This window comes from Dryobates pubescens, chromosome 25 (genome assembly GCF_014839835.1).
Source record: "Dryobates pubescens isolate bDryPub1 chromosome 25, bDryPub1.pri, whole genome shotgun sequence".
NCBI lineage: Eukaryota > Metazoa > Chordata > Aves > Piciformes > Picidae > Dryobates > Dryobates pubescens.
Window position 1 is genome coordinate 7465893 of NC_071636.1, and position 27730 is coordinate 7493622.

General features: G+C 49.3%; 2 protein-coding genes across 2 annotated transcripts; both read right to left on the bottom strand.

The window, feature by feature from the left end:
- Positions 1-749: 749 nt before the first annotated feature.
- CFAP251 (cilia and flagella associated protein 251) lies at positions 750-19216 on the bottom strand. The gene is made up of 20 exons (XM_054173015.1): positions 18862-19216; positions 18588-18728; positions 18137-18246; positions 17593-17701; positions 16570-16650; positions 16001-16078; positions 15656-15700; positions 15121-15329; positions 14344-14529; positions 12302-12549; positions 12061-12209; positions 10890-11063; positions 10389-10573; positions 9782-9896; positions 9427-9590; positions 6395-6485; positions 6041-6184; positions 3155-3383; positions 1848-1949; positions 750-960 (listed from the first exon to the last, which is right to left on the bottom strand). Exons 1-20 carry the CDS (start codon positions 19165-19167, stop codon positions 857-859), a joined length of 2970 nt encoding a protein of 989 aa, XP_054028990.1. The 5' UTR covers positions 19168-19216; the 3' UTR covers positions 750-856.
- Positions 19217-23526: 4310 nt separating this feature from the next.
- Positions 23527-27589, bottom strand: PSMD9 (proteasome 26S subunit, non-ATPase 9). The gene is made up of 6 exons (XM_054173209.1): positions 27422-27589; positions 27216-27318; positions 25855-26048; positions 25289-25390; positions 24663-24751; positions 23527-24323 (listed from the first exon to the last, which is right to left on the bottom strand). Exons 1-6 carry the CDS (start codon positions 27533-27535, stop codon positions 24296-24298), a joined length of 630 nt encoding a protein of 209 aa, XP_054029184.1. The 5' UTR covers positions 27536-27589; the 3' UTR covers positions 23527-24295.
- Between the last annotated feature and the right edge of the window lie 141 nt (positions 27590-27730).

The window sequence follows — 27730 nt, forward strand, 5'->3', positions numbered from 1 at the left end:
TTTGGACACGGAAGAAAGACATTGAGGTGTTGGTGCAGAGAAGGGCAATGAAGCTGGGGAAGGGTTTGGAGAGCATGAAGGGAGGCTGAGGGAACTGGGGTTTAGCCTGGATAAGAGGAGGCTGAGAGGAGAACTTACCACTCTCTACAGTTACCTGAAAGGAGGTTGTAGTAAGACCAGTGTTGGCCTCTTCTCCTAAGTAACTGATAACAGGACAAGAGGTAATGTCTTCAAGCCGCACCAGGGGAAGGTTAGGTTGGATATTAGTAAGAATTTCTTTACTGAAAGACATTGGAACAGGCTGCCCAGGGAAGTGGTAGAGTCACCATCCCTGGAGGTGTAAAAAAAATTAGTAGCTGCAGCACTTCAGGACATGGTCTGATGGTCATAGAGGTGTTAGATAGGAGGTCAGACTTGATCTTAGAGGTCTTATCCAACCTTAATGGGTCTATGATTCTATAAGAATTTTGCACACCACATTTATTAATGTATTTTATCAATATGATACTTTCACATTGCTCTCTTGCTGTCCGGTTTCACAAATAAATACTGTCTGAATGTTAGGAAACTCAACATAAACCCCCCAAATGAATTTTAGGAAAGATAGAACCAAGGATGAGGAGGCCACCCGAAGAAGACTCTACAGCAGCTACAGCATCATTCTTTGTAGCTGCCCCAGTGCTTCCTTACATAGGTTTGTTGTATGTGCTAAACTAGGGGCTTATTCTAGGGTCTGATTAACATGGAACTCTGTGATCTTTTTAATAAACACAACATTTTGCAGATATTTGAGGAATCTGAAAAGTAGGAACCAGAAGAAAACTTTGATTTGCCAAGACACAGCTGCCACAACGATTCATCTCTTCTTTTTTTCAGCAACAGGTAAGCTGAGAATGTCAGCAGTGAATATCTCTGCTGTGATTTCTGCTGGAATTTCTTCTTCAATCAAAGCAGCTGCACCTGGAGAGCAGTAACAACAACACAAAACACACAACAGCAGTGTAAAAACAGCTTTCCAAATCAGGAACATTTATAAAGAGCAGTAAGTAGATGGCATGCTTTTAACGCTGGATAAAGTAATAATGAAAAAGTGTTGGCTTACTGGCTTGATAGTTGATATGTTCATCTCAAGCATAGAGGCTGTGAGGCTCACCTTGGAGTAGATCCCTGCCTCAGAAGGGTCAAGGGGCCAACTTTTATACTCTGGCAATCTGATGTGATTTTAGGATACCAAGAATTTCAAAGGCACTTTGCAATGTGACTCCAGGAGCTGCACCTTCACTGCACATAGCTGTTGTCAACAGCCCTAATCAAATGTTGTTCTGGATTGGTGTGGCCTGGGACACGAATTTTACCAAAAAAGTGGCAATTCTCAGCAGTTCCAGACACAATGGGTAATGCCACTTCACTGAACTCAGCACTGTAATTTTCTGTTCTAGACTAGTGTGGATTGGGACATAAATTGTAGACAAATGTGATCGTGAACAGCTCCATCACGATGGGTATTGCTGCCTGGATGAAATCAACACTGTCATTTCCATATTGCAGAATTCCTTTTTGCTGTGGACTTTGCCATGTAAACCTTCCCCTGTGTATTTCCAATTTCAATTCTAGCATAATCTTGTCAGGTCCCAGTTAGATTTCACTGTCCATTTGTTTTCAGCTACACACATGCGATTGCTGTGTGGACGAAGGACATCTACTGCTCTATGAGTAGTTTCGCAATCCTGTCTGAGCGGTTTTGACAGCTCTCAGCCTAACAGGGTAATGGGTTTGCAATTTAAATCATTCTGTTTGGGAACTGAAGCAATCCTGCTGCTGTGCTGTGTGGAATGTTAATCCAGTACCTGAGGGATCATAGGCGTCCGGTTTGGATCCTCCTCCCCCAGGACACCTGCCCAGCAGGGTGGTCAGACACTGTGCCAGCTCATCCTCTGTCATACGCTCTCCTGTACACACCAAAACAAAACCAGCCTCGTGGGGTGTGGTGTCATTGACACACAAAAAAATAGAAGGCAATTCAAACACAAGTAGTGTCCAAACAAGAGGAGTTGGAAAGAAGATTCTGTTTCTCTGAGATAAATACACATCATGAATCAAAACACATGATTGAATGCTGATCCTAAGGACAATTGTTCATGCATATTGCATTTGGGACAAAAATATTTATCAAAGGGTGAAAATCTGATACAGACAGTTCTTCAGGCTACACTGCCCCTGCAAGGGCTTGAGCTTCTACTCCCACCACAAAATTCCTGGCACAGAGCTAACCACAGTCTGTGCAGCTCCATGTTCATGGCTGCACCCATTTCCACACAGAAAAGTGCAGGAAAGTCTTGATACAGTGTCTTGGAACAACCTGGACATAACACTTGTTCCCAGTTAGTGGTTGGCTCACTCCCTGAAACACAGGGTTATAGATCTGTTATGAAACTCTTCTATCCACTGTAGCTATTTATGGACATCCACACCATCCACACAAATAACTAACCTTTCTCACACTGGGTGAATCCTTTGTTTCCAAGGAGCTTTGTGGGAAGGTGTTTTTACCAGGCAATGATGTAAAACAGTATTTCCCTTTACCATTTTTAACTCTTAGCTGCACTAAATGTACAAGCTAACAACAGGAGCAAAACAGCACAAGTTTGTTTTTAACTTTTCTACAGCATTTGCTATAAGTGCATTTATACACATCTTTACAGTGTTCTCCTTGGTTCAGCTGAACTAAACTACCTCTTCTTTTCAGCCTTTTACACATAGATTCAGTCCAGGACTGACCAATTTCACTCCTCCTTTCTCATCCTTCTCTCTTTCAGTTTTATACCACCTTTCTAGAGACTTTGTGACTGGAAGAGAGAACAATGATTCCAATAAGGCTATACTGGAGGCAGGCTACAGTTTGCCAAGATCCATACTCATCATTTGACAGACAAGGTACCTCAGGCCAGCAGAGATTTCCAGAGCAGTACAAGAAGTGCAGCTGAGATGATAGATGTGATTATTCAATTTAAAACCTTAAGACAGGTGGCTCCACACGCCTGCCCTGGTTACCAGGCTATAGTTCCAGATTAATTTTTTGCTGCAGTGAGTATATTCTGAAATGGAAAGCAGAACTAGCAAGCATAAAACTAACATTAGGAAAGAAATAACTCACCTCTGAGCTGAAGCAGCAACAGTAAGTCTCCTCTGTCAATAACTTTGTCCCCGTTCTCATTATCATAACCAAGAACCTGAAACGCTTGTTGTATTTCTGTCATTGACAAGCCGAACACAGGTCGATGATTTATATAAAGTTTGATAAAATCCTCTAAATTGATTTTTGTCACTTGTTCTCCAGTATCCACATACTTGCTGAATTTCACTTCATTTATCATTTCTTCAATCTAAAGATCAAGGCAAGACAGAGTGTTACACGGCTCGTTTTTGAAGAGCATCAGGACAGTTTCCCATCTCATGCATGCCAATGCGCCATGAAGGTGCCTATACTGGTACCACAGATGCCATGGCTGTATCCCAGTAACAAGCCGAGGATAGACGTGGCTAACAGTCACACACTTGCTGTTACAATGATATTAGGCAAAGATGAGGGTAACAGATATGTAGTTACTTGGGATTTTCTCTGTTTTCTTACAGTAGGCGCTTGGTGATTTTGCAGCTGTTGCCAGTACCTTCATCACAGCTGTGTCTCCACTCTGGGGACAGCAAGCAGGCAAACCACAAACCAGTAAATACAGCACCCTGCTACAAAAGTACATGCATGAGAGTCCTCATGTAACCAGGCTGCACACAGTCTGTACACACCCTGCCCAGCATAGGATCCAGTGTGCGTCTGGTGCAGCTCTGCCACTGCACAGCCCAAGTCTGAAATCTGCTCAGTGGGGCTGACATCCTGCACAGATGGATCACTCTCAGACAAACAGACAAGCACTGGCTGTGCTGGATACCAGTGGTTTTCCTGAAGTCTGGTGCTGTGAGTCAGCCCTCTAAGCAGCTGTGCAGATGTGTGTCCAAAAGGCAGGATCTGCTCCATGCCTTCATTGTACTTGTGCTCCCAGAGACAGCCCCTCTGAAGATACAAGAGCAGCAGAGAAATGCTGAGAGAATTCCTTGTGCCATCATGTACCAAGCCTACGACTCCCTGGGAAGGAAAGCTGATGCAAGGTCTCCCTGGGGAGGACTTTGCATTCAGCCTTGGGCCTTTGTCTTTGTGTCACAAGTTTTTCCACTGAATGAAACCCAGGAAAGAGGGAAATCTCAGCCTTACGTTTTTCGTTTAGCAAATGTCATGCCAGGCAAGAGCAGTCATTTTCATTCAGCTCTGGCTGATCTGGGATTAGGTTTTATATCAGACCCACTGAACTACAAAAGAAACCCACCAATTCCCAAAAGCTTTGCTGGTCTGTCCAAGCTACCTGTTCTCCCTCCTGCTTTTCCTGTATTAAAAATACTCTAGAGGGAGATGAACTTTCTCTTTGGCTTTTAATACCATCCTGCTGCTTCAAGAAGCAGATCGTAGGTTGCCTGGTTTCACAACAGCTTGGCACCTTTATTTCCATGCCTGCAATGCTGTTTTCATTTTGATTTGGGGCAGGGGGGGTTAACAGTTATTCTTCCAGAGACATTTCTCAGGGGAATATCATCTCTCTGTTCCCAGGAGGTGAAAATGTAATAACCCAAGGAAAAGATCTAACAAAGTACAAGGGGATAACACCACAGCTTGACACAAGGGTAAAGCAGTACTGGCTCACACAAACATTTGCAGGTTGCTGGGGCTCCAAAGTAAGTATGTTAGGTGGTGGCTGTGGCAAAAGGTCCTGCCTCCCATCTGCTGTCTCTCCTGGCAGAGAGTGTGGCTGGGCAGATGGGGTGGCACTGACTCACAGCACCATCGCAGCAGCCTGTGGGGTTCCTGTGCAACGGCAGAGATGAGTGCAGCCTCCCCCGCAGAAAGATGAAGGGAGCACCGCGAGGTACTGCTTCCCTCGGGAGAACCCCTCCTGCGTTGAAGGGCTGTAGCTGGTGCAAAGAGGTCATTATTTAAACCTCCTTGCTTCAGATTCAATTATTTATGTATTCTTTTGGTATGTGCTTTAATTACCCTTTTGCCAGGTTACAACATTACAAATGAGGTTTGTATACAATACAAACTGCCTTGTGGGAACAGCGACAAAAGGGGAAGAAGCAGCACCCTTATTAAATCAGTTTTCTTTCTCTGTTGTAAAATTTGAAGCTAAAAAGCTCTTGAGAAATGTTTGATAGGAAGCTGCACTGCTGCAACCTGAAAAGCAAGCTCAGAGAGAGCTTCTGCAGAGTCTATCAGTTATGAAAGAGCTTTAAGTTCTGTAGGAATAAAAGCTGTTGTCTCCATCTAAAATCATTCACAGGCAGAACAAGAAAAAGAGGCTCTGTCAGTATCCAAACAAGAGATTGTATGGAGCTAGACATGCCCACCCATGCTGGTGACACGTATAGGATCCTCTGGTTGATTCTCCATCTGACCCAGAGGGACTCAGCCCATGGCCCACCAACCTTATGGTGTGTGCAAAGCAGCTCAACCACTAGCAGAAATCACAGAAAGACCAAAGAACATCGCTGCCTGCACACAAGGTACCTTAACTTATAGATTTAGGAGAGCTGGAGGCTTCTGTCCTTGGGAGCCAAAGGAAGACTTATTCCTCAACTTTCCCAGTTCACCTTCTGAAGAAACCTAGCTCTGCAGTGGTGGCAGAGCACTCAACTTCCAAAGGACCCTGAGATCATCTTTTGTTGAACACTTCCGAACCGTCACGCTCCAGGTTTGCTCAGTCTGCCCTTGCAGTTGTCCAACTCTTTAAGAAAAAATCATTACTTTTTGAGGAATTTGCTGCCAGTTTCTGGCCACAACCAGACTGCAGGGCAGGTTACACACACTGAAAGCCAGCAAATACACTCTGGAGACATCCAGCAGAACAATGCTCAGAATCTGGCCATCATGACACTTGGTAAATGCAATCAGTCTTGTTGTTTGTTCTTTTAATAACAATAAAAACAACTACCCAACCTTTTCCTCTGATGGATAAAATCCCATTGCTCTCATGACAGAAGGCATTTCCTCCAAGGGAATATGTGTTGACACCTCTCTAGTCTCTAGTGTATCGATACCATGGCTGCGCAGCTGCATGTAGTAAAAATAGTCTTCCAGCTCCTGCAAGGGATTCAGACAAAATACTGCAAAGTTCAGTTACCAGCAGGCACAAAAGATAAAGCTCCTTTTAAGATTTACTAACAGGCACATCAATGAGATTGCTGTTAAAGGCAAGCTGGACAAAAATACAAAGAAATGTCAGGTCTGGATAAATGAATCTTAAACTCCAGCCAGATGTTGCCAGAGAGTATTCACAGTGAGCATAATTACCTTGAAGAATTCACCTTCTCTGCCACCATCCAGGAGGTTGTAGAATGGGATCAAGCCCTCCCCGCCCAGGGAAGCAGCAGCATCCAAGGCACTGGCAGAAGCAGGGAAAAGATGGTACAAGAAGGGTTCATGTGAGGAGAGATTTCACGTTTCCCTCTCTAGACATTGTTCACAGACGCTTTCAATAAATAAATAAAATCCTCGAGCCTCAGAATTGAGGAAAGCACTGCCTTGAGCCATATGCTATTTTATCACCAGCCTGCAGTTCTACAGCATATTTCATACCCAGGTTTTACATACAATAGCACAGTGTGGGAAATAATTATTAGTGAATGGTCCTCTTGTTTAGTGGAATGAGCACAGGGCTGGGAGCCAGGAGCTTTTCCATGGACTTGAGCTTGGTGTCTGGCATTTAGCTTTTCTGCTTCCTTATAGAGACATTGAGGGAGATGAATTAGCCAGATCAGCATTTTGAACATGCAGAGAGGGCTGGGGCTTGGTCTTTGCAGTAAACCACACAAACCTAAGCTCCCCATTCCCTGATCTAACACATTCTTCCCCAGTAACTCAGTGCAATCCATTACCCTACTTCCTTTGCTGTGGCGGGTGACTGCATCGCAGGTGCAGCCTACATCAAACTGAAAGCATCTCAGTGCCACCTCTTTGTTTCAATTTCATAGGCAAGTTGGAGCCAAAAGAATCTGTTCAGTTTGTGCAGATGAAAGAGGAAACCAAGCCTGGTAGTGCCACCTCTTTGTTTCAATTTCATAGGCAAGTTGGAGCCAAAAGAATCTGTTCAGTTTGTGCAGATGAAAGAGGAAACCAAGCCTGGTAGCGCGATCATGGCGTAACATTGTCACATCACACCCCATGCCTGGCAGCAAGGCTGCAGCTTTCATGCAGACCTCTCTAGCACTGCTTCCACTGGGTTGTTGGTTGGGTGTTTTTTATTTTTTTTTGCAAGCTTCATGCTTTTTTCATAATTAAGTTACTTGGGTATTAAACACAGTGGAGATGCACAAGATGCCAGAAGCAGCAATAAAATGATAATTAGCTCATCAAGAGCTTCGCTCTGAAAACAAATTACATAGAAATTCAACATTGCCTGGACCTTGGCCAACCATTATAAAGAAGGACCATTTATATTCTAATGCCTTCCTTAAAATGTTGCTTACTCTGACCCCTGACTGCTTAAGCCACACAAAGTGGAAAAGAAAATAAATAAGCCCTTTGCTTTTCCACCCAGGCTTCCTTTGTTCTGGCACATGAAGGTGAGCTGGCTCAGCACCCTTTGGGCTTTCCTTTGAGCGAGCAGTACCTGCAAGAAATGTTTTAGGCAGGACCAGTGCATGTCCTATCCACAAAGCCTTTGTCCTAGGAAGGTGAGGAGCACAGATGTGCTCCAAAAGGCAAAAATAGGAGAGAGGGCAAAAAGCCAGCTCCGGTGGGGTTGATCTGTCAGAAATCAGATGATGTGCTCTGTGCTAGAAGGGTGACATGCAGAATAAAATACTCCAGCCACAGACCAACAGAGACCATACCATGCTATCTTTTCTAGCTCTGACACAAGTTAAGCTCCCTTTGCAGTCCTTGAAGTGTGAAGGTGAAGTCACTCCATGATAGCCTGGCAGTTCCACAGCTTCCTTTTGATGTACATGCGCATCTACCAGGTGTCCGCAGCCACTCTCACGAGCAGAGAGCCCTCTGCCCTGCATGTGCATTGCAATGAGTGGCTTTGGTCCTTGACATGCAAAGAAAACAAAATCTATGTCCTGCCTTTGCCACCTTACCCGCCTGCCATGAAGCAGCACACGCCTGGCACTGCTGCCCGAGGGAGCTGGCAGAGGGCAATGGCACACTTGCAGGGAAAGGCAGAAGAAACCTGGCAAGATTTATTGTCAGCGCTCCGGGCCAGAGCCTGGAAATCCTCGTTTGCAAAAGCAGCCTTCACTCCTCCAGCTACCCCATTCACTGCAGACCATTTAGTCATGTAAGCAAAGCTTTACAGGATTAAGGTGGCTTGTCCTAAATCCAGTCTTCAAATGCAGGGGGGATTTCCTAGTAAATGCTGGGCTATCCCATTTGGAGAGCAGACACTTTTGTATCACCAGCCACCCTGTACGCTTCTCCTGCAGCCAGTGCAGCTCCTCTGATCCTCTGTCTAACCCTGACAATCCAACATCACACGGGCCAGGCCCTCACAAGGACCCAAAAATCCTCTGCTTAGCTTCCCACCATTTGGGGACCATTTCCCAGACTGGAATATTTTATAGGCACTGTGGTCACTGCCTTCAAGGTCTGTTGGTTTCATACTCCCTGTGGACTGTGTGGCTACATTATATAAAGGGGAGCAAAGCCTCCCCAAAATTGTGTCACTCCTGTTTCAGCTGCTACCCCACAGAGCTGCCTGGGACCTGACAGGTCTGTGGCAATCTAGGGTGACCTCACTGCCATGCCACCATTCCTAGCATGGCACATGCCCATCATGCTGAGCTGTCTGCAAATACTGAACTAGGGCTTTTGAGAACCTGTGTGAACACAGGGCATGTAGCTTTGCCATTAATAAATGCAGTTGCAGTCCAGGTGCCCAGGAGCTAGAAGCCTCCAGGGTTGAGCAAAGATGCTGCCAGCCTTCACTCATGCTCCTCTCAGTAAGTGGTGGGGTCTCCTGCTTGCACGAACGCTAGGATCTGTCATTCACCCCATGACCCACCTTGCCAGGTGGGGTTCAATGGCCTGGTCTTGTGGAATAAGAGTGAAGCAGCAGAGCTTTGTCATCTGCCCCAAAAGGACCTGTGCTCCAGAGAGCCCTGCAAAGAAACACTCCCTGTGCAGCACAGCCCTATACACCGGGATCAACACAGAAATTGCAGGAAGACCTGCCATTAACTCCTCTGGACACAAACAGAGACCTTTTAGGACAAAAGCTCCATTCTCAGTGTAAATGCAAAGGAACATTTGCTTCAGCTGTGTTGGCCAAGCAGCTGTGGAGAGCTGTAACAAGATTCCTTTCTCCTTCCTATGGTACTCACTTTATGTTGACCTCCCATTTCATAACAGTGCAGTCATCCCCCCCTGCTGTAAAGACATAGCGTCCATCGAAGGAGCTGGCAAGGTCAGAGACACCATCTGGGTGGCAAATGAAGGCTGAGGACTTGTAGGGGTTGCCATCAACAGGCAAAATCTGCAAGCCCACCTGTACGGAAAAAGGAAACCTGGGAAAGCTAGAGGTTCCAGGGGAGGGCTGCATCCTTCTCCTGGGAGCTTGCTCAGCTCTCAGGTGGGATCAGGCATGGTTTTATTTGCAGTGAAATTTCCCCAGAGACCACCACCTCTACAAGTGGGAGACTCCACAAGTTGACAGCTGGGTCAAATGGGGCTCCATACCTTATCCTTTGTAGTGTACACCAGATAGTGTTTCTGAGGGTCCGCAGTGTTTGTTGCTGGAAGGATTTGTATCTTCTCCAAAGGGGAGCCATAGGTTGGTCCCAAAAGTGTCTTTCTAAAGGCAAACAACATTCTCATCCATTCACCCAAAATATTTTCTCTTTTTGAATGGCTGAAAGGATGGGTAGGTACAGGGAAGCATGGTGGGTGCAAAGGCTTTGTACTGCTGGCTAAGAGGACAGGATAAGACAGAATCCCTGGCCAGAAAGGACCACATGGAAGCTAGGAGAGGAGTTTGGTGCTCAGGGACCCTTCAGTCCTTGTGCTTTGCTCATGTGGGCTCTTTTTTTCTTATTTGATGTCCAACTGCTGCATATCAAGTTCAACAAGCTGGGCAGACCAAGAACCACCTGCAGCCACAACCTTATTAGATGATACACTAATGGACACAAGGATGGAGCAAACTGTGGACCCAGAATCACCCCAAGATCTGCACCATGAATGGGCAAACACGTACTCATGGCTGGGAGTAGGGCAGGCATTAGGGAAAGAACACAAAGGAAGGATGAGACTTCCAGGGAGTGGTAGGCTTGAATCTCTCCTCTACCTGCACATTTTGGTTGTCGTGTTGTAGAGCTTCAATTTGTAGCAGTTATTGGCAGTAAGGATGAAGGACTCATTGCTGAGCTGTGGGTACCAGGCCAGGCACAGAGGCACAGCAACCTGCTCCACCCGGTCCCTGTGCAAGACCACCAAGTGGTCCTTGCTGCTGCACTTCAGGTCATATTCAACCTAGAGGGAAGACAAGGAAACACAGTAACTCCCATGTGATCTGCCAGTACCCTATACCTTCCAGACTCAATGGATCCACATCTCTTGCAGCAGACAGGGAAGGCAGCCTGCAGCAGCAGAGCCTCAGCTCTCCTGCCTGAACCCTGGGTAAAGCTGCCCTGAAACTACACTGAGAAACAATGCCCTGTAACAGAACTGCTGGGGAAAGGGTTAAGAGCTGCAGAACCAGAGGCTGAGCCTCCCTTCGATGCCCTTGTCCACTCCCCAAATTTAGCCACGAAGCTTCACTGCCCATTGCATTCCTACATCAACCTACCAGCTGCCGGTCCTCCCCAAGGCTCAGGAGCCTGGGCTCGTTGCTGTCTAACTGGACCCCAAAGAGGATGCTCCGGATGGGTTTGTAGTGGGAGTGCAGCCCTGCTAGGTGTTCCCAGCATCCATTCCCATTTTGCAGGACTCTCTTGTAAACAGTCACTGAGTATTTCTCATCCTGGAATGATGGCACAAAGGTCAACCAGCCATGATCCACACACACACATCCTCTGGCAGGCAGCAGGCAGCTCTGTGTCCCCCCTCTGGGCTTAGCTCAGCCCTCTAAGCTTTGTGAGTCCCACCAGGAGGGTCAGAGTCACAGCCAGTATAAAACATCAGCTCAGACAAATTTGGGCACCTGCCCCCAAAGGCAGAGCATCCTGGCTGGCTAGAATTCATTCTCCACTGTGCTCTCAAAGCAAAGGGGACTAAATTGAATTCAGTGACTCAACAGAAATCACAAGGAAGATGCCAAACTGCCCTGGCATCTATTCATGAAGGGGGAATCATTTTCTTTGTGCAGACTGCAGAATCATAGAATGGTTTGAGTCAGAAGGGTGCTCAAAGATGATCTAGTTCAACACCTGTGCCACAGGCAGGGACACCTTCCACTGTTGCTCAAAACCCCATCCAGCTTGGTCCTGAACAATCCCAAAGATGGGGCATCTGCCACCTTTCTAGGCAACCTGTTCCAGTGCCTCACCACCCTCACAGTGAAGAACAACTTCTAATCATAATCTACCCTCTTTCAGTTTAAACCCACTGCCCCTTGTCCTATCATCACCAGCTGCTACAGCATGCCAAACTGCTTCAGTGCTGCCTCAACACTTCTGCACCAAGCTGTTGGACCAACCCCCTCCTTGCGTGTATCAGCCAGGAGGAAATCCCTGCTCCAGCCCTTTCTACAGATGGGTGCAGAGCTAAGGCTTGTCACTAAAGCTAGCGATGGGATGTTGCCAGCAGCAGGTCTGTGGAGCGGCTGTGACTGGTGACGTGCTTACAGAGACTCCTCAAGCCAGGAAAAGCATTTCAGTCATGAAGGCCCAGGGAACAGAATTGTCCTCCACACTGCTTGCTCTGCTGTGCCTCACAGGATGGGCAGCAATTCCCAGTCCCACCTGAATCTGCACCATGAGCAGTGCGTGTAAAGGACCAAGAGCAAAAAACAAGCTTACAGCAGTTGCAAGGTACTCTGAATCATGAGAGAAGCTGATATGAGTCACGGGACCATGTGAGAACTTGAGCTCTTTGCAGCTGGACAGAAGGGAAATGGCATCGAGGATGTAAACACTTCCATCAGTGCAACCAACAGCCAGAAAATAACCTGCAAGGCATGCCAGAAAACTCTCAGGCCATGCTCACTCCTTCTGGGAAGCCCATTGCTTGGCAGGCGGGGAGGTCGTGAGGCCAGGATACCTTCAGGGTCATAGGACAAGCACTGGATGCCGGTCTGGGTGAAGATCCTGCTAACGAGGTACTTGTTCTGCTGATAGTCCCACAGCCTCAGCATCCCACAGTGACTCCCCACAGCCACACGTGCCTGCCGGGGGTGGCAGGCGATGGCATTCACAGCTTCCTTCGTCTCTTCCATGACTTTTTCAAAGTTTGTCTTGTCTATTGCAACATGGAGCACAGTTGCATCAGAAGTTGAAAGGATAAAGTTCCTGTTCAGTGTGAGAGAAACAGAATTTGATGAATCAGACTAGCTGGCTCAGGTCCCTCCAAGCCTCTTTTTGGCAACTCAGTTGGACAATCAGTTATATTTTGTGATACACAATATGCAAACACTTGTTGACCTGGCAGGCAGGTGGCACTTTGTATTCATGACCTGCTCAATCTCCACAGGAAGACACCAGAGCTGGTTCCATTTTCTACTTGGGTAGGCAAGCCAGAAGATGAACGACATCTGGGTAGATTTGGCCATTTGCAAGTCACTGGGGTGTGAGACAGACAAATGAGCAATTGAAGATACTCTGAACAGCCTTTTCACTTGTCTCCGTGCCACCATTGTCAGTGGCTCCATGTTGACTGCACTATCACGGACAAGGTCAGAGGACAGTTCCAGTCCCATGCCACAGACAGAGCAGCTGCCTGGCTGGTCACTCAGTTGTGCCAGCTGTAGCATGGTGAAGAGGTCCCACTGCAGAACTGGTGGTGTGTGATCAAACTTCTCAATAGAAGTTACAGAACAAATATGTGGAGTTGTCAGTCTGCCTGAGGCCTCAGAGTCTAGGCCAGTTAAAGGGTCAAGAGAGGACCACACAGTGATCTAAGAGCTGCACAGACAGATGTGTGCGGCTGCACCATGTGGGCAACATGAATGGGGGGACAGCATCCTCTTTGCCAGCTGGCCTGTGACAGCCGTTTGTTTACGCACATCTAGCCCAGGCACTGAAGGACACTACCTCTTGCATGCCCTGTCTGGGCTCTTCAGCCATACCTGATCCCAGCAGCCTGGTGAGACAAGCAGGCTCAAGGCTTCTCCTTTGTTTTTCTGCTTTTGTGCGGCCCAAGCAGCAGAAGCTGCAGCAGCAACCCAGAAAGAGGGAAGAGACAAGAGAGTTTCCCCAAAAGGGAAAACCAACCCATTCCCCAGGGCGCTGCTCCAGGCAGGAAGGAACCTGTCCACATGGACAGCTCTTGGGAAAATGCGTGCAGCTAAGGATGGGCATTGCCAGGAGGGCTGTAACAGGAGTGGCAAACATATGATTCACAGGCTGGATCAAGCCACGGAAGAGCTTCATCTGGCCTGCAGTCTCCCTATAAACCCTCAGGCACAGCTACATCATGCAGAGGGGGGCCAGTGACCAGGCTGGGACTGTCCCAAGCTCCTGAGTCAATGCAGTGCAACCCAGCACTGATGCCATCGCCACTGGGCAGTCCCTGCACTACTACTGCCCTGATTAGCTTCTCCAGCCATGATAAAATCTAACTGGAAATAGCCATCCACGGGAGGGGTTTAAGGGGCGGATTAAGGGGCCCAGCAGGAGATGGAGGCTGGGCATTAGCATGGCCTGGTGTGCTGCGTATGTGACGGAGGAGCTGCACACCCAGGACCTGCTGATCACCTCCCTCTCCCTGCTTCTCTCACCTGCACCAAGGCAGAACATAGAGTTCAGAATTTAAGGCATGCCGGAGCCTGCTTAGGGTTTGGTACCTGTTGGGAGATGCCTGGGAGCTGTGTAGGCAAAAAGGGTCTGCCCAGGATACATCCCCTTGCTTGTCTCTGGTGGGCAGGTGGGACAAATACCCAACTTGAAAATTTGCAGAGGGGAAAATAAAGGGGCACAATCCCTTCTCATCTGCTTCCCTGCCCTGCCACCGAAGCCTGAGTAAAGGGTTGAAACCTACTGTAGCAAATGCAGAAGCTCATGGGGAAGCTTTCAGTTGACATCTCTCTAGCTTTCAAACTGTGGGCAAATGCAGGAGAAGACCTGGATTTATAAAGGGACACTCACCTGATGATGAAGGGCTGGCTGCTGGTGATGCTGGAGGTGGAGCAGTCTGGGGAGGCATCACGAGAGGTTTTGGAGAAGGAGATAGACTGAATGGGACCCACTTCACTGTGGCTGTAGCAGGTGAGGAACTGCAGCTGCCCGTTGTAGAATTTGACCTGACCTTTCACATCACCTGTCACTATGCAGCTGGAAGGAAGGGAAAGCTTTCAATCAACACACCACTGAGAGCTCCCAGGTATTTCCTGGGTAGCATCCTTGAGCAGAAGCAGATCTCTTTCCCTTTTCTCTGCCCAAGTGCATGAGAAATAGTCCCGCACAGATGCGCGGGCAAAAAGACCGGGACTGAGCAGAAAACACCAGGTCTTGCTGTGACCCTGCAGTGTCCCCTGCCCTGTCCCCAAGGTTGTCACGGCGTTTGGTGGCTGTCTGCTCCCTCTGGCGGTAAAAGCCAGGAGACTGAGCAAGACTCATCCCCAGTCCTGAGCGACTATGGCCAGCCCCGTGTTGGAGCCCCCCCAGCATGGCTTGGGGTCACACTAACAGGAGTTTTCAACCTTTTTTTCTTTTCTTTTTTTTTTTCCTCCCCTCAGCCAAATTCATTGCTGGAAAAAGCCAGACAGGGGCTCATAAATCGGCTGCGTGAACGTCCCCGTTCCTCGCACGCTGCCAAGTGACTTAACCAGCAGCACTCAGCTATGCTTCATCAGCATGAGCTCTGACATTCCTGTGACTGGGATGTCTGAGGACTGTGGTTGCTGAAAACTGCCCTTCTGTTACCTCTCAAACACCTGGAGCACAGTAAGGCTGTCCTCCTGCATAGGCACCAGGCTGGTGGCCTTCATGCTGTGTGGCTTGGCCCTCAGATCCTTGGAGTGACCAACTGTGTCCCACACCACCAGCTTCCCGGATGAGGTGGCTGTCAGAGCTTGGGAGTTGTTAAAATGAAAAACTGACTGGCTGAAGTATCCCACCACACTGTGGAAGGTCTGCAGAGAGAGTGGTGAGGCCAAGCATTCATCCTGGGCACTGGCTATCCTTCTCAAGCACAGATGTTTCTGCTTGGACCCTCATGTGACATTCCCTCCCTGTCCCATGACAGGACCACCAGATGTAAGAGCCCCAGGAGCAGATGATGTGGGGCATGTGTGGATGAGAGAGCCCCTCTTGCCCTCAGGCAATCCTGGGCTGTCCCTTCAGGAGACCAAGGAGGACAGGCTGGGGACATGGCCACTGGTTTTGCTTAAGGGGATGGGAAGGGATAGTGCTGCTGCCAGGAGTAAAGCCCCTCCTGCACTCACCTTGCTGCACTCACCTGGCTGTTCAGGACCGGTGCTCCATAATGCAAACCCTCATTGTCCTGGGGAAAGCAGAGAAAACCTCCATGGCAAGCATTTTTGAACCATCCTCTGCAGTGCCACCAAGTTCCCTCCCCATATCTGGGCACTGGCACCACACAGTGGTGGCCTAAACAGGGCTCCTGGGGCAAGGAGGTTCCAAGAACTTCCAAAAAGCACTAAACACCCTCCCACCACCCACTGCTCTCCCAGAAGCTGCTGACTGGCAAACTGTTTTGCTAGTGGGCAGCCTCCCATGCCACCTCCCAACCCTCTGGAACACTTCTGGCACCAGAAACACAACTTCCCACGTCCCTACTTACCCACAGGTAAAATATCACCTGGGTTTTGCTGTTGCTGACAAATTCGTAGGGATTTTGAGGATTAAAAAATACATAATCCTGAAATTAGAAGGTGAGAATTGCATTAATACCAAGATGAGAAATGCTTTGTGCTTACCCCTTCATGCAGAACATCTGCTTTGTCCAAAACCTACTGCAGCACCTGCTGTGAACTAACAACAGAGCCCAAACTCCCTGTGAAACACCAGAGCTGTCCTCTGCAGGTGGGGACAAGTCAACAGAACCACAGTGCTTTTCCTGCCATGAGCTCTGGCTGGTGTCAGGACTGCAGTGGAAGACATCCCTCCAGGGTCCTCTTCACATCCCATGTCTGTCAGGCAACACAGTGGCAGTGCTAATGACCCTGAGATGCTCCACTGCATTGGGGTGCAGCAGGGATGGGATATGATCCTGTTTCCCATCTCCAGGATCTAACAGCAGTTTCATACTGGATGAGGGCATGGAGATGCAGGCAGGGAGCAGACAAGGACAGAGCTGCCCAGTCCAGCCCAGTCACACTCCTCTGAGCCCCTCAAGCCACAGTTACTCACCTGATAGCCAAACTCAGGCTTCAGCTCTGCACTGCACACAGGTTTCTCCATGGGTGAAGTCCAATCCCAAACACAAACTCTCTGGTAGAGAAGGGAAAACCAAAGGACATTTGTGGGTTTCTGGGAGCTTGGGGAAACAAGGTGAACCCCATTCCCTCCAGCTGCAGGGGATGGTGGGGCATAGAAGACTGGAGCAGGATAAACCCAGCATGGTGTAGCAGCAGAGAGCTTAATTTCAGGAAATGATGCCAGAGATTGCTTCAGTGAAAGCACAGTGGAGGCAGAAGCTTTGATCCCAACTTAAGATCCATTTTCTCAGCTCCACAACACTGACTGCAATGAAATCCAGGTGTATCTTTCAATAGCTCAGACTAAAAAAGCCCTCACTCTGCAAATCCACTCCACCTCTATTCTGCTCTCTCCATCCCTTTTGTTGCACTAGGAAAAACTTCCAGGGATCTATCCAACAAAGCTATGGAGAGGAACTGGTGAGGCCACACCTCAAATGCTGGGTTCAATTTTGGGCCCCTCACTACAAGAAAGACATCAGGGTGCTAGAGCATGTCCAAAGAGTGACTAAGCTGATAAAGAGCATCGAACACAGGTCTTATGAGGAATGGCTGGGGTTGCTAAGTCTTCAGAAGAGGCTGAGGGGAGAACTCATCTCCTTTCTCCCTGAAAGGAGGTTGGAGCAAAGTTGGTCTGTTCTCACATGAAAGAAGTGACAAGAGGAAACAGCCTGAAGTTGTGCCAGGGGAGGTTCAGGTTGGGTATTAGGAAAAATGTATTCACAGAAAGAATCACCAAGAATTGGAACAGGCTGCCCAGGGAAATGGTGGAGTCACCATCCCTGAAGGTATTTAAAAGATGTGTGGATGTGGTGATTAGGGACATGGTTTAGTGGCAGTAGTTTAGCAGCAGTGGTAGAATTACAAACTCTAGGCTAGTGGTTGACTTTATGATCTCAAAGGTCTCTTCCAACCTCAGCAGTTCTATGATTCTATGAGGAGATCTTTTCTTTACCTGCACTGTACCAGCACTAATGGTTGCCAAATACTTCGCATCGTGAGAAATAGCAATGGCACCGACCCCATCCTTGGGATGGCTCTCAAAGATGGTGTGCACCGGTATCCTGCGGAGCGAAGTCCTCATGAGCTCTCATGGCAGTGAAAGGGGTTTGAGGCAATTGCTTGGCAAAATCTGTGGCACAGCCCACCCTGGTCTGCCTGGAGCGAGGGAGACGGCAAACACCAGATCTGCCATGGGAACAGCCACCCCTTCCTCCCAGGTAAATGTCTGGGAGAAACAACTCATGGGTGATCTTTTAAGATAATGCTACAGCCTGGGGACATGAAGTGCCTAGTCTGGGAGAGCTCAGTCCCACCTCAGTGTCCTGTGGGCATGGGTGATATAAGGATGATGAAGCCCTTGGCTCTGTTTTGGCTCCTTTGCTGCTTTACCCCAGCCCCATGTTTCTCTCGTTTCACTCTCAGCTGAGGCTGGAGTCAGCCCTAAGTGATTTACCAGACACAGGAGATGCCCAAAGAGGAGGTTCCTGTCAGCTTACCCAGAAAAGGAGTCCCACACGATGATCAGAGCATCTGGCCCTCGGTCGGCGGTTGCAACCCAGCGTCTGTCTTCACTTACACACAGGCAAGAAATGACATTTGTGTGGCCCTGGGGAAAGAGAAGCAGCAAAGTGCCACAGAGGCTCCAGACCTGGTGGATATTCAGGGCAGTCATCAAACAGCTCTGCTCATGAGTTCCCCTCCTCCACTGTCATCCTTCCAGCCCAACTCCTGCCAAAAATGGGATGCAGTCTCTCCCGAGCCCATCACCCCAGCCTTGCACTGGCTGTAGCTCCCAAAGCAGAAAGTCTGTAAACCGATGTCCTCTTTGCATGGCTGCTCCTAGATTCACTTCTAGGGGACCCCTAAGCACGAGACACTGAGAAAGGAGATGGAAGAGAGTTTGGGAGAAAGGTAAGAGGAAGAAGACACATGGGCTGCATGTCAGACCTGCAAATGGTGCTGCCTGTTCTTCAGGATGTCATAGATGACCAGGGTGTGGGATGAGACGTACAGGAGCACCAGGTTTTCCCCATCCATCAGGCTGTGCACTGCCAGGCTGCTGTTGTAGCCCAACACCCAGGACAAGCTCTGTGGGTGAGAGGCAAAGCTTTTGTCCCTGGTACTTAGAAGCTGGGACAAAAAAGCCACAAAAGTCTCTGGGGTGATGGTAGAAAGCTGGTCAGGAGTACAAGGTGCTGGCACCATGCCCATTGATACTTACAAGGGGGTGAACGCTGCTCTGCTTGTCCTCCTGAAAGACCATCCCTGGCATGGCTGCCCATACCAAGCTGGCAGAGCCATCACACCCATCATCCTCCCCACTCCTCTTCTGCGTTCCCTGCTCTCTGAGGCCTGAGCAAGGGCTGGAAAAGGCCCCCATAGGATCAGAAAATGCTGGAGGCTGTTCAGGGGAACCAGCATCCTCCAAGTGTGCTGTCCCTGCAATGTCTTCTCCCAGGGCATTCCTCAGTGCAGTCATGTCTTGCCTCCCAGCCCAGGTGGTGGTCAAGGTGCCTGGGATCTTCATCCCTGAAGGAGACAACAGTGCATCTGCTCCAGCATCCTCCAGTGCTTCTTCCTTCTCCTTGGTAGCAGTGAGGCGGTCCTTGGAAAGAGAGAGAGGTTTGGTGGATGATCATTCCTGGGCTGGTCCACAGCCCATGGAAATGCAGCTCAGCACATCTCAGTTCCAAGCTACATCACTTTCAGAGCAGACTCCAACATCAGGATACATCTCAGCTCCTAAAGTGCCTATGAATTTGTGCTATGGGAAACTTTCCAACCAGTTGCAGCTTCTGTTTCTGAACATCTAATCTTTCCCTCTTTGCACCACCACAAAATTCCATGTCTTACACCAGCACCTCTTCCAGTCACCAGGACTAAGATGCTCAAGTTTCTCCTCCAGCACTAACCTATATGTCCTTTGAAGTCAAAAAGTCTGGCTGTCCATCCCCTGCAATGGTTATTGATTACTGCAGTTGGGCTTATGGTTTCAGGCTGGAGAGGGAGTGATGGCAAATTGAAGATAAAAACAGGGGAGCTGGGTCCTGGGACTGACATGGTTGCTAAGGGCCCTGCAGCAAGCCCAGCTCTGCTGCCAGTGTCTCCTGCCCAGCAAGCAAATGGAAAGTGAGGGTAAAAATCCCACCACTGCCTTCCTCAGCCCCTCAACAGTGTATGTATTCAATAGCCCTGGGGGTGGTCAGAGCTTGCAGCAGCCCCCAGAAAGACTTCTCCAGTCTGAGCACTCTCATGAAAGAAAGAAGCTTCCTTTGGACATGGTGTCTGTTTCCACAGGAGGTGAGATAATGTTTCATTCAGCACCAGGACAAGGCCAGGTGCTCTCCTGCTCAGGTGGCTCTCAGGCAGCTCAGGTGCTCAGCAGCACCTGATGGTTGGCCTGAGACTGCACAGAGCTAGAGGCTCTGCTTCCAGCAGGACCCCTGCCCACAGATGTTATGCCAGGCAGGACTTGCCGTGGTGCTGCCCTCACCTGCTGTGTGGCCATCTCCAGAGCTGTCTGTCCACCCTGGGCGGTCTCCTTCGGCTCACTGCTTACTCCTGCTCTTCCTCAGTTGGGTCCTCCGATGTCACTTCACATGAAGCATCCATCAAGTTGGGATGTGAAGATGCTCTGAAATATATTTACTCCCACCAGGGTTTGGCTGCACAGTGACCTGGAGTTTGGCACAGCCAGAAAGCGTACTTGTGAAGCTGGGAAACAGGTCCCAGAGCCCCTTTTCAGCTCCAGCCACACTCCCACCGAGCACAAGCAAGGCCAGTAGAGCCCAGGTTACTCCAGCTGAGGTCAGGGTCCCTTCCCATATGCCTGCACACCGTGCCAGACACAGATACTTCCCGTCAGACAAGGTTTTGTCACTGTCCCCGTAAGCAGCTCCTGGGTGGCAGCTGGTTTATCTCTGGTTTCACAGCCTGGATTTGAGCCAATGCGCAAAAAGCTTGAATGAGAAGGGGGCCCCGGGGAAAAGAACATTCCCTCTGGTAAGGAGAAGTTCTGCTTGGGGGCAGCTGTGGCCCCACAGGTCTCACTTGGGTCACTACAGAGCCATTCCCAAACCCCTTCCAGGCCTTGGTGCCCCCCGCAGATGTCCTGTCCTCCCGCTGCCCGAGGGACTCCTCCAGAGTTCCCACCGCTCACCGTCACACCAGTTCCAGCTTCTGTTTGCCTCCAACTGTTCCCAGGCAACGGCTGCACCAACGGCTGCAGCGGGCACCAGCCACCGGCTGGACAGCACTGGAGCCGTGCAGGGAGAAGGAAGGACTCTTCTCACCCAGTGCTTTCCCCCTGCCCAGCACAAGAACCTGCTAGCATCGGAGGATGCTCAGCCCTTCACCCTGCCCAAACCTAAATCCTGCTCATGGCAGAAGCAAAGCCCCCTTTGCCAGCACCAAGCTGCTTTGGGACCAAACCCTTGGTCAGGGAACAGGATGAGGGATCTTTAACCGCTGCCACCCCGCAGGGTGTTGTGGGCATTTCTGCTGCCTTGGTGCCCCTGAGCGGGACGGGCAGAGTGAAAGCAAGAAGAATCAGCTTCCACCCACTGCCAGGTCCCCTCGCTGTCCCCAGCAATTTTGCCAGGTTGGCACTGGCACAGGGGACCCGGTTCCCAGGGATCACTCCAAGCTCTCACCTTCACCACAGCAGACAATCAGCTCTAAGCACTGCCAAGCGTTGACCTCAGCCTTGCTGTTAAGCTTAAATAGTAACAATTTCTAAATCGAATTTGGTTTTCTCTCTGCCCAGCAGGAGCCTTGCACCCTGCTGGGAGGAAAAAAGGAGGTTTGCTATCAGCTCGCATTATCTCCTCGACCTGAGGAGACTGCTGCGCAGGGGCGGCTTGTTCAAAACGCAGCTGCTCCTAACTCCTCTGTGGACAACCCACTGCTTCCAGCTGGGGGAGTTTTATGGCTTCAGAAGCAGGGATTTGATCCTTGATCCCCACCTCTGCTATGTGCAGGGGGCAGTGCGTCAGCTTTGTTCAGGCACGGTACTTTTCTTCCCATTCTGCAGCACCCAGTCCATGTTCCCTGATCCTATGGGTTACAAGGAGCCTGCTCCACTCTCCAGCATGAAAAACCTTTTTATTCTGATCAAGAGCAGCTCCTCTTCTGCTCTGGTTTTACAGCAGAAGTCTGAGTGTGGTCTTAGGAGGAAACTCAAACCTTACCCTGTGCACAGCAGGTTTTGCAACATAATCTGGGTTTGTTAAATCCGTTGGGATGGTTCAACTCGTTCTAGTCAGGGCACCCAACCAGAGAGGCTAGGGTGCAGTGGTTAGGGCACAGGGGTAGGGGGGGAACACTTCTACAAAAGCCTGGCAGAAACCCTACATGCTGAAAGGGAAATCAGCTCCCTGAGAACAGGTATTAAACTGGCTGACAAGGCTGGACTGACCCCATAACCTCATTGCAAGAGCAGGACAAAAAGCTGGCATTTTCCAGATCATTTCATCCCAGGAGGCAAAATGCAAAGCCTGGAAGAACATGTCCTATGAGCTTTTCCTCTCCTGAACTGGTATCTAGACCCAGATTAATCTGCAGCGCAGATAAAAGCCAGCCACAGCTGAGATACCTGGGTGCAGTCCTCAAATACAGCTAAGGCCAGCCCCTGACATTGCAGCTGCCAGCTGATACCAAATTTATCCACCTACATTTTGTTTCCTAGGGACAGAAGATGGGGCAGCTTGTGGACAGTCAGATGGTTACAAGCTTCAGCAGCACCTACAAACACAAAAACTGCTGATACAGATGTGAAGGGCGAGTGTCAGGAGAGAGCTAAGCTCTGGTCAGTGATGTCCAATGGTAGGACAAGAGCCAACAAGTGCAAGTTGGGGCATAGAGGGTTCCCTATAAATGGAAGGAAAAACTTTTTCATGGTGAGGGTGACAGAGTCCTGGAACAGGCTGCCCAGAGAAGTTGTGGAGTCTTCTTCTCTGAAGACATGCAAAACCCACCTGAATATGTTCCTGTGTGACCTACCCTAGGTGATTCTGCTCTGGCAGTGGGGTTGGACTGGATGACCTTTTGTGGTCCCTTCCAAGCCCTCATATCCTGTGATTCTGTGAACTCTGTTTTGCATAAAGCAAGGTTCACAAACCTGATGCAACTTGCAGATAGAAATTGTTGGTTTACACAAGCTTGTTGATGCTGTAGTCCCATGCAGAGACTCAGCTCTTCTACAGAACAGCCCCACAGAACTCACCTGTAACCACAGATGGGGACATCACATTGTTTTCTAGTGGAATTTGACAGGAGATTTAGGACATGCAGTTGCCTTTGTGGGTCACAGATCCAGTGAAGTTCAGCAGTGCAGGCTCAGAACTGCTCTGTTAGAGAGGAAGGACAAAGGACCCCAAAACAACTCCCAAAAGGTGGGACCAAACCAGTGCAACGTCTTGACCCCTTCAAAATTACTTGAAAGACCAGAGTGAGACTGGGTTTGATGGGAAAATATCTGGATACAACCAAGGGACACTGCCCTGGTCTGCTGCAGTTAACACTTCCCCCAGAGCATAGAGCAAGAAGCAGAAATCACACGTCAAGAAGCTGCGCGCTGAATGGGAATCTGCTCTGTTGGGCTGCAACACAAACACCTGAAACACAAAAAGCCTGGGTGAGCAATTTAGGAGTCTGGGGTTTAGTCCTCTTTTTCAGTCCATTTCAGGTCTGATTAATTACAATTAGAACAAAATTGCTCATCAGCTGGAATGTGCTACTTAGACCACAACATGCTTATGAAGTGCCAATGAAAGACTTCAGCTCTGGAAAGTCAGAGGGTTGCATTTTCATGTCTGCATTTAACCCACCCAATTAATGTCCACAATTAGAGCCCAAAATAAAAACTTTTACAAGAATGGAGAGAGGCATTACTCACTTTTATTGTTTTGGGAGAGTATTTTGAAGTTCAACTAGAAACAAACTTAAACCACTCAGCCCCAGAATCCCCTCGAAGAGTTTATACCTGCTGAACCCAGCTACCATGGATAAACAAACATGAAGTAAGATAAAGGGATCAGGAGTATTTTCATCAGGACTGCATCAACTAAAACTAAATCAAAGCAGAATTACAACCCCTATTCCTTACCTCTCTAACTTAAAATAATTAGGCATTCAAAAATTATTTCATCAGGTTTATTACTTCAGAAGCTGTGGTAACCTGGGGAAGATAAAAGTACTCAAGCTGTGTACTTCTTGACTGTCATCAACTACTACAGACACCAAAAAGTGCTCCAGGACTTCTCAGCCTCTATTACAGTTATGTGCAGTGAGGAATTACACAAGGGATAAAAAGGAATGTTCCATTATCACCAAGTAAGAGCATTTCATGCTTTTCAGAGCCTCTATCAAGTGAAGTTTGGGTCTCTTCACAGCCTCATTCCAAACTGACACAAGGTGTAAGAGATATAAAGCCACATCCTGCAGCTCTGCAAGCTGCTCCTGATGAACCAGTGCAACTCTGAACCACAGTCAGTTTCTGCTCTGTCAGAATCTCTTCAGACTCTTCCAGCCTGGCACCTAGAGGTCACAGCCTCTGAAACATCTGTTCCAGCAAAAACATGTCAGGAAGATTTCAAAGCAGATCAGAGTCCAGAAAGCAGGCACAAACTTCAGCTTTAATGTTTGCCAGAAAGTAGTCATCTTTGCAAAGGAATGATATTGCAGCTGCAAAAGAAAAGGGTAGAAGGAAACATTAAGATCTCAGTTCTCAAACAGGCATAGAAGATCTGACATGGCATGACTGGAAGAACCACCACAACCCTCCTCCATCAGTTTCCTCTACTGGACAAAGTAAGCACTGGGACCCTCCTCCCTGTGCTCACGTTCAACATTATCTTCGCTCCCCACATCGCTGCGTGAAACTGCCAGCCTCCAGCTCTCTGCTGGTACCCACCAGTGAAGTCTGTCAGACCAGGCAGCAGCATGGAGAGCAAAGCACAGAACTGGCCCCACTGCAGGGAATGAGCTCTGAGATGGGTTCTCCTAAGTGGAACAGCAGCTTACCCCAGGAGGCCCTTCCCAGCCCAGCGCTTTGGAGTCAGCCCCACGTGCACTTTTTTGCCACCACGAATCACAGTCACGCTCAGGGGTCTCTAAAAGGGATTAAAAAAATAGCCATGTAAGGATAAAAGATGGCAGCTCTCCATCACTGGTTCAACTCTCTTCTTGCTCCTATTGCTGAAGCACTAGAAAAATGTTAGGTCTAGGGAAGCTGTTCTGCAGCAGTGCCCATTCCCATCCCTGTGGCTAGATCTGTGAGAGCACTTCGCGTGGAGACACCGCCAGGAGATCTCTCACTTCCATGATAAAGCACTTGACAACTGTAGCAGCTTCTATGGCCAGTCCTCGAGGTGGCATAGCAACACAGCCTGCTGCTGCTGCAGGGAGTGCCCAGAGGACAACAGACAATGTGATGCTCATAGCAAAAAACACACAGCTCTTAGCCCTCTTCTGTCCAGCTGGAATTAGCTCAGTGCTGTGAGAGAACAAGGCTACAACAGCAGAGATGGAATCTGACACCATTTCTGACATGGAAATGATTACTCCAGAGATCCAAGTTCCTTAGAAAAAGCTGTGGCTGAGAGAGGCAGGCAGGAGAATGCAGTTACGGTGGAAATGAGTTCACTCACCCCTTCGCTGTGCTGTACCACTGTGGCAATGTTCTGCAGGTTCTGGAAGTTGTTTACATTGACAGAACCAAACTCCACAATCTCATCATCTACCTGAAGTCCCTGGAGAGAGACAGGAGCAAGCTGAGCGTGTGCTTTCTCCAAAGACAGGTAATATCACCCTTCACCCAGCCACATGGAGATGTGCTAAGACACTACCCTCCTCACCACTCTGGCAACTGAATTACATCCTCTCCACATCCTTAGACAGAAGCAAGTACTCATTTCCTGCCTCCTCTTTTATGGGAAGAGAAATAGTGAGGCAAGAACTGTCAGTAAGGCTGGTACAAGCTGTGTGGTGTCAATGATGCAGCTGAAGAGAGAGTACTCTTCTCATTCCTGTACAGGGACTGGTCTTGTTCACAGGACATCCCAGTGTGACCAAAACAAAAAGGGAAGAGAGAACCCTAATCAAGCACCTAATTTATTCCCACTTCTTAACAAGACAGAGAAAGCCACCTGCTGCATTTCTTCCCTGGGTGCAGAAGAAGCCTTCCCCACAAGGTGTTAAGACTCCACCAACTCACCGAGATACTTGCAGGAGACCCTGGAGTCACTGTGTTCACTTTGGCAAAGGCCTGTGGCAGGCCCTGGTTCTGGCTCATAGCCTCAGCCAATGCCTCTGCCTCATCCTTGGCGTGCTTCTCCTTCTCCCGGGCATGCAACTGGTGAAGAGCTTCCTCCACCTGCTTCATCAGGGCCTTGTGATCATTCTGCAAACCTGTGGGTGACACCATTAGGATACAGAGAGTTACACCTGAAGGTTCTTTCTCAGCATATGCTCTACTCTGCAGCTGTACAGAACATGGTGTTCTGGGTGTCTGGGATCCAGCTGTGGTCACCAATAACCTCTACTGGTGTATCTCTAGGTCCTGGTGGAAGCCCTGCTCACATAGCTCTGCAGATGTTTAGCAGCAGAATTCAGACAGACAAAACCACCCTACAAATTTCAGTAAACACAGAGAAGCAAAGCTCAGAGGCCTGTGATCACCTAGGCATCACTGACCAGCTAAAGGCTTTTTTCCATCAAGTCACATACTGTTAGGTATGAGAGCAAAAGCCATTCCCAAAGGCAGAGCACAGGGTAAGCCTGTGAAGAAATAACCACCAAGCTATTCTTTACCTACAGCTTATTCTGCAAACACCACAAAAAAGCTTTGCTGCATTTCCCAAACCCCAAAAGGCTGCACAGCAGCAGAATTCCAATGCAAAAGTTTCACTGACTAAGCTGATCCCAGTGGCTATGACCATAGAGCAAAATAACTGAATCACAAACTGAGAGCAACCTTGGGCCTGAGTTTTTGAAGAACTGTGATCGACAGGCTGAAGAAACTATGTGTGTGAGATACTGAGGATGATGGAATTATGTTAGCACTGCCAGGTCACCACTAAACCATGTCCCTCAGCACCACATCCACACAACTCTGCTTGGGATGGGGACTCCACAACTGCCCTGGGCAGCCTGGGCCAAGGCCATGACCACCCTTTTGGGGAAGAAATTGTTCCTAACATCCAATCTAAGCCTCCCCTTGTGCAAAGTAAAGTCGTTTCCTCTTGTCCTTGAGAGAAGAGGCCGACCCCTACCTGGCTCCAGTCTCCTTTCAGGGAGTTGTAGAGAGCCAGAAAGTCTTCCCTGAGCCTCCTTTTCTCCAGGCTGCACAGCCCCAGCTCTCTCAGCTGCTCCTCACACGACCTTCTGGACCCTTCGTCAGCTTTATTGCCCTTCTCTAGACACACTCCAGTACCTCAGCGTGCTTCTTTAATGGCTGTACCATCACTAACAGGGATATTCTACATCAGCAGAAGCCTGTGGATCTCCACAGAAACGATTTTGCCGGTTCCTCCCTTCTGGAAGGGAGGGCCCCACCTGCCCCCGTTCCCCACTCACAGATGATATTGTGCCGGGCGGTTCGCACTTGGTAGAGGTCGATGTCGTTACGGGGAAACCCCTCGGCGTCCACCAGCGGCTCGTTCATCCCGACGCCCTTTTGCTGTGAGGGAAGCGACGGCCAGTGAGGCTACGAACCGGCGCCCCACGCCGGCCCCGCCACCCCACGGCCACCTGCCCGCCCGCCCCGGCCCCGCTGCACTGACACTCTCCAGCAGCTCATAGCAAGCCTTGATCTGCGCCTCGATCTCGTCCTTCTTCTTCACCAGCTGCTGCACGTCGCTGATAGTGACAGAGCGATTCCCGCAGGGCTGCGCCATGGTCACGGCCGCGCCACAAAGCCTGCTACGGGAGCCGGGAGCGGACAAACCGCGTCACAGGCAGCGGGGCGGGGCAGGTGGGCGGGGCACCGCCCGGGGGCGGGGCATGGGGCGGGCACAAGAGCCGAGCGGGGCGGGGCCGGCCGGGGCAATGCCGGCGTGGGGCGGCACAGGGGTGGCACTGCCACAGGAGGT